Consider the following 6,967-nt stretch of genomic DNA (forward strand, 5'->3'; position numbering starts at 1 on the left):
CAAAATAACCCTGTTTCTGTTGATACCTACGATAAAGTAAGTGAACCACTACCAACCAATGAAGTATTCCCTGCAACCAATAATACTCCTACTGAAATATTCTCACACGGAATTGCCTACAGGTGCTGGTAATCAACAGAGTTCTAGGAAAAATACCAAACAAAAGATCACTAAAAATAAACGAAAAACTCACAAAATCAAAAGACCTTCTCAAATTTGGAAGCATGGAAATTTTGAACTGGATGATGAACAAATTTAATTTAAAGGAAGTTACCATCTACCTGAAGCTCTGACTGAATTGAAACATCCATACAACTTCTTCAAATATTTTTTTAATGATGAGCTGATTAGTAAAATTTCTGCCGAGACTCTTCTCTACTCTACACAAAGGAATCCAGCTAAACCAAAAACATATTCTAATAGAGATATAGAAAGATTTTTGGGAATAATAATATTCTCCTCGATCTCTAACTGTACGAGCTTGATAGACGTGTGGCACCCTATTCGAGGACATGAAACGATTATGAACTGTATGGGTTTGAACAGTTTTGAAAACATGCGCTCAAATTTGCATTTCAATGATAACTCCCAACAAGAAGCACCAACCGACCCAAATCGTGATCGTCTCTATAAATTGAGGCCAGTTATTGATCATCTCAATTCAAAATTCTTGTCTATCCCGATGAGAGCAACGTTATCAATTGATGAGCAAACTTGTGCTACAAAGACAAAACATTACATGAGGTTGTATAATCCAAACAAACCCCATAAATGGGGCTACAAACTATACGTAAATACTATACGTTATAAAGGCTTTGCTTAAAAATGTGAAGTTTATACTGGTCAATCAGAGGCTCCTTTGAATGGGGAACCTGATCTTGGTACTACTGGAAATCTTGTAGTAAGATTAGCAAGAGAGATCCCAAGAAATGTCAATTATGCCATATATTGTGATAACTACTACTCAAGTCTGCCCTTGTTTTCATACTTCCACAAAAAAAGGGATATTCATGCTGAGTACTTTTCGCAGGGACAGACTTTCGGATTGCCCTTTCGAAGAAAAATCAATTATGATAAAAAGTTCGAGGGGAACTCCAGGCACATGGGTGGAGTTGACCAAATGGACTCCCATATTGGCAGACACCACATACGAATGAAGAACAAGAAGTGGTATTTTCGACTGCTGTACCACATAGTTGATATGGCGGTAGTAAACGCTTGGATTCTTCATTCTTCCATGCAAGAAGAAAACAAAGTAAGCCAAAAGGAGTTTAGGACTGAACCTGTCACCCTGTGCAGTATAGGTATGAAGGAAACTCCCAAAAGAGGAAGGCCGTCGTCATCCCAGAACGATCAAGAAGCAAAGAAGAGGATGAAAGCTTCTTCAGCTCCCAGACCTCCTGTCCCTGTAGTGAAGGACAAAACAGACCATTGGCCAATCTGGGATGATAAGAGGAACCGATGTAAAATGGACAATTGTAAAGGAAACACAACCGTAAAGTGCAGCAAGTGCAACCTAAACCTGTGCTTCCATTAAAATGAAAAACTGTTTTAATGCATACCACACTTGAATTCAAGTTGATTATACAATTTGTAACTTGTAAATAATTTTTGTCACTTAAAACTTGAGTTTTTTTTTTTAAATCCTGTTTATGGATGATATTATTGTGACGACCCCAGCATATAGTTCTAAGACCAGACCGGTGACATCGTATGCGGTCTTAATCAGCCAATTTAAAATATTAAATTATCAGTAATATATTTTATTTTTATTCAGCATAACATCTAATTGTAGTAACGAGTAATGAATATATGCAGTCAGCCTTTTTTGTTTTTTTTTTACGATAGGAAAATGCATTATGCACCGTCAGGGACAGGTGTTCGCCCTGGTGTGTGGGACTCTCACCCACTAAAAACCTACCGGTCCAGGCATTGGAAACCCTCTCGGGAACGCATCTCTGCAACTACTTCAAGAGGGTGCCATCGTTCGCCCAATGGGCATTACTTCATTCTAAAATCCACCAGCATGAGCTATTCTGGTGCTTTATAGCTGCTCTCTTCTTTTTTGCCTTAGCACCCTCTTGCAGAACGCAGCGACAGCGTTCCACGATTCGGGACTGGACAACATCTCTTCTATAAGAGTCTCCGGCGAAACATGCCCGATAGCTGCCTCCAGCTCCCTTCTCTCCGTTTCCCACCTTCTACATTTGAAGAAGGTGTGCAGGGCATCGTCCGCGTCCGAATCCCCGTACTGGCATTCCGGCCTCGGGATCTTCCCCATTCTGTTAAGGTAGAAGCCGAAACAACCGTGCCCAGTGAGAAGCTGGGTAAGGTAGAAGTCTACCTCTCCATGCTCTCTTTCGGTCATCCCCTCAGATCACCTATGAGTCTAAAAGACCAACGTCCTCGACTATCCGTCTCCCATCGAGTTTGCCACTCATCCATTGTGTGCGAACGGGCAGTAGCACGGCTGACAGTGCCATTCCCATCGTATACACGCTTCCGCTCAAGAGCAAGAAGATCGATGGGAATTACCCCCGCAATCACAAGGACGGCCGGCTCCGAAACGGTACGATAGGCAGATGAAATCCGGAGAGCTCCTCTCCTCTGCACCGCCACGACCTTCTTCCTGTAACGCTTCTGCCGCAAGGCATCCGCCCATATCTCGCAACCGTAGAGGATAACCGTGTTCGTCACGGACATGAGGTCTCGGCGCTTAGTCTCTGCGGGTCCACCGACGTTGGTCATGAGCCTACTCAGATTGGCCACAATCTTTTCAGCTTTCTCGGCCGCACAGGCGATGTGGTCCCAGAATGTCATACGGGAATCCATTCTCACTCCTAGATACTTGACGCAGCGTTTGGTATCGATGAGTTCCGTGTTGACGTTTAGCTGCACGACGGGATCTATCCTCCTCCTGGTGAGAAGCACGATCTCTGTCTTCTCGGTGGCCAAAGACAGTCCATGCTCACCCATCCAACAGAGTATTCGCCTCAGAGCTAGACTTAGCAATCTCTGGGCCTCATCCAACTCTCTCGCGGTTATGACTACGGCAATGTCATCTGCATAACCTACGAGGAAGGTGTCGTGCGGCATCTCCATACGAAGAACCCCGTCGTACATGATGTTCCACAGGTCTGGGCCAAGAATCGAGCCTTGGGCAGCACCTGCCGTCACTTCCCTACTACGAGGTCCGTCCAACGTTCCAAAGACCAGTTTCCGATCCCTAAGGTAGTTATTTAGCAGCCTCAAGAGATACGGTGGAATCAAAAACGTGGACTGTAGGGCACCGAGCATGTCAGCCCAACTGGCCGAGTTAAAGGCGTTCCTTACGTCCAGTGTTACCAGCATTACCAGTTTGCGGTACCGATGGTCTCCCTGCTGTACTGACTCGAACGCTCTGACAACCTCACCGACAGCACCAATCGTAGAATGACCCGCGCGGAAACCGAACTGGCGGTCAGAAAGTCCTCCAGCCGCTTCAAACAGCCTGGATCAGTCTAGGCTTGATCAAACGCTCGAGGAGTTTTCCCGCTGTGTCCAGCATGCAGAGGGGTCTGTACGCGGACGGGCTTGTGGGGTCTCCTTTTCCCTTGCTGACCAACACTAGGCGCTGGATCTTCCAACGAGGAGGGAACACGCCTTCCAGCAGGCAGCGGTTATACATATTAAGCAGCAGCTGCGGTGAACCACTAGCCACTACTCTAAGCACTTCCACTGGGATTCCATCGGGCCCAGGAGCCTTTCTACAGCGCATCGAAGCGATGGCGCTTTTCAGCTCTAGTTCAGTGAACGGAGGTACCTCTTCGGTACGAACTGCGATATGCTCCTCCGGCCTAATCTGGTGAGACGGAAACAGAGCATCAACTATTACCTCCAGTTCGGCTGCGCTCATGTTAGGGATAGCAGATTGGGCACCTAGCCGTCGCATGACGATTTGGTAGCCCAGTCCCCAAGGATCGGCGTTTAGATCGTCCTTGAGTTCCTTCCACCTGGAGGCCTTGCTCACCGTAATCGCCTGCCTGAGACCTCTACGGGCATCCCTGTACTCTTGCATTAGAGCTTCGGGAACCAGACCCCCCCTCCTTCTTCCCCGGGTGACCTTCCGTCTAAGCCTCAAACAAACTCTCCGTCGATTGGCGATATCCTCCGTCCACCAGTAAGCCGAGCGTCTGTTTCTCCCCAAGGATCTTTTCCGTGGCATTGCGGCGTCACAACCGCGCGCAATGAGACTCATAGTGGCGTCAACAATGTTTGTGGTACTACCCGCTAGAGAGAGAACTGTCTCCTTGCCCTCGTCAATCGCCAAGGACAAGGATTCAGCACTGAGCCTAGAAGGATTCAGCACTGAGCCTAGAAGCATTCCAGCCTGAAGCCCGAGTTGGTACGATTCGGCTCAGTCTGCTTCCGATAAGACTGAAGGTGGTGTACTGATGATCGGAACCGGTATAATACTCGATCACCCTCCAGTCCGTGATTCTTCCTGCGAGTCCCTCCGACGAAAAAGTGACATCGGGGATGGTCTGTCTGTAACCTGGTCTTCTGAAAGTGGGTGCACTCCCCACATTAGAGACCACTAAACCGGTCCGGGCTGCCATCTCCAAAATCCGGAAACCCCTTACATCCGTCGCAGGCATGCCCCACTCTACAGACTTGGCGTTGAAGTCTCCAGCTAAGATTATCCTACTGTTACCTAGGGTCAAGATAATATCCTCTAGGTCATCCAGCTGATTCTGGAAATCTGCTATGTTAACATTAGGTGAGAAGTAGCAGCTCACAAAAATTGCGTCGCTGGCATTCACCCATACAATTCCTCTGCTCCTACCGTGACCTTTAACCAACACGTTGGTATTCGGGACCCAGATGGCAGTGGTCCCCAGATAGTCCGGAAACCAGTTGGGTCCAACCCGGTCACGATAGTGCTCGCTTAAGATGAGCAGATCGATCTGTTTTTCCAGAATAAGCTAGGAAAGAAGATCGTTACCTACTCGACTACGATGGAGATTGCCTTGGAGCACACGCATCACTTTTTTTGTTCTAGAAGCCTCAAGAGCTCTCTTAAACGTGAGACAGGTTCTCGAGCCAGGAGTGTGCTTGGTGTCAACTGTGTCCTGATCTTCGTTAGCACACAGAAAGCACTTTGCTTTAGCAGCACAGGTATCTCGCTTGTGTCCGCTCTCCCCGCACTTCAGGCAAAGGTTCAATGCCTTCCTGTCGGGTCCCTTGCAGTCTGTCTGCAGATGGCCGTAGCCGAAAAATCTGAAGCATCTGGTCACTTCCACCCTTCGACGAATCCTGCAATTGACCCACCCAATTTTGATTTTTGAAGTCCTCAGCAGCTGATTAACTCCCCGCTCAGACAGAGAGACAACTGCGAGTTTCTGCTCCCTTTTGTTTGGTTGTGTCAGAAACACCTTGACCACCCCTGCGCTAGCACCGAGCTCCCTTTCAACAGCCTCCTGAACCTCCTCCGCCGTTGAGAGACTGTCCAGATCTCGGATCTCTATCGAGGCTCTAGGCTCTAAAACACTGACGGTGCCGCTCTCGCCAATGGCCGTCTTCAAAGCCGAGCTGAACCCGTCTTTGTCTGTGGTCTTCGACCCGAGCTCCACCAGAAGACCCCCGGTGCGGGTCGGACGAATAGCCCTGACTTCCGCCCCCGAGTCCTCCGGCTTTATCTTTGAACGGATGTCCTTTAGCAGGTCCGCATACGACTTACCAGTGGTTGATCGAATGAGGACTGCATCCGGACGCGTCTTCCTCCTCTCTTCTTTCCTCAGCTTTGCCGTTGCAGAGGAGGCGGCAGGAGCTGCCTGTTTCTGCACAGCCTCGGAATTCTTCTTTACGATCTTCGCAGCTTGCTTTTCTTTTCTAAGCCTTTTCTTCCTATTCTGACGGTCTTCTTGCCAGAGTTGCTCCTCTGAGTGGACCCGTTCGGCGTTAGATGGGCCCTTTTTCAGGTGTGGGGTGACCGGCTCAGGACTAGCCCTAGCCGGCGTGCCACTCCCCACCGGGTTACTTATCGTTAGAGGAGGCAAGTTGACCTCCAGTCTTGCAACTTCATCTGGCATTGCCCTCTTCCTCTTACCACTCCTCATCTCGACTGGAGAGGTAGTGGCGCCGACCAATTCTCGTTCCGAGGTGACTGCCTCACTACGCTGCTTCCGGCTCGTGTGGATTCCGTACAAAGACTCCCTGATCCTCGCCACGCCACTCTTAATTACAGTAGGGACTCGATGGTTCGTCTTCATAACGGCTTCAAATTCTTTCAGGACTTCTTCAATGGCTTTGAGGCCCTGTTCCTCTTCAGTGTTTGCCGTGTCAGCCAATTGCCTAAGAGATTCTAAATTGGAGACTGCTCTCGCAAGACTCTTAGGCTGCTCCGTCACATTCGTACTCTCCCTGTTATCTTTCCCATGTAGGTTCTCATTGAGAAGTGTACCGTCCTTATTGAACGTGCTTTCAGCAATCTCCATGAGCGCGTCTTTTTCTTCGGACGTTGATGACCTAGCCGATTGAGCTCCCGAAAAAGCACCTTGAGGTGGAGAACGAATGGTTTTCGAGCTCTTCCCAAAAGGCATGGGACCCGCCAGAACCGGCGTTCCTTGTCCTTCCTTCTTTTCCTTTGTCGAAGATGGTCCAGATTTATTAGTTTAAGCAGTGCAGGTGGAGAAGATATATAGTTTAATTCAGCACATGAATTGTAAGTCCAAGTCTGTCAGCAGTAAGCCTGGTAATTTTCCATACCCAGAGCAGCTGCGCAGTTACTGGGTGGTAAACAAGCAGGAATTTGCTGAGGTAGCGTCTGGAACAACGCTGCTCCCTGAAGTTCGTTGTTCTGAGTCGCAGTCGTGACAGGGTTTTGAACGCGTCAAGATCGCGTGAAATCGCTCTCTCGCTCTCTTCCGATCTAAATTTGTAATTGTTCAACTGATTCTAAATTATGCAATAAAATTCAAATTGTTTT

At 48.2% G+C, this 6,967-nt stretch overlaps 1 protein-coding gene across 1 annotated transcript; it reads right to left on the bottom strand.

Annotated features, from left to right (window-relative positions):
* Positions 1 to 4,331: 4,331 nt before the first annotated feature.
* Positions 4,332 to 6,581, bottom strand: LOC124372140. Its single transcript, XM_046830506.1, has 2 exons — positions 4,989 to 6,581; positions 4,332 to 4,946 (listed from the first exon to the last, which is right to left on the bottom strand). The coding sequence occupies exons 1-2, from the start codon at positions 6,579 to 6,581 to the stop codon at positions 4,332 to 4,334; spliced, it is 2,208 nt and encodes a 735-aa protein (XP_046686462.1).
* Positions 6,582 to 6,967: the final 386 nt, after the last annotated feature.

The sequence above is a fragment of the Homalodisca vitripennis genome, unplaced genomic scaffold, assembly GCF_021130785.1.
Source record: "Homalodisca vitripennis isolate AUS2020 unplaced genomic scaffold, UT_GWSS_2.1 ScUCBcl_2518;HRSCAF=7376, whole genome shotgun sequence".
Lineage (NCBI taxonomy): Eukaryota > Metazoa > Arthropoda > Insecta > Hemiptera > Cicadellidae > Homalodisca > Homalodisca vitripennis.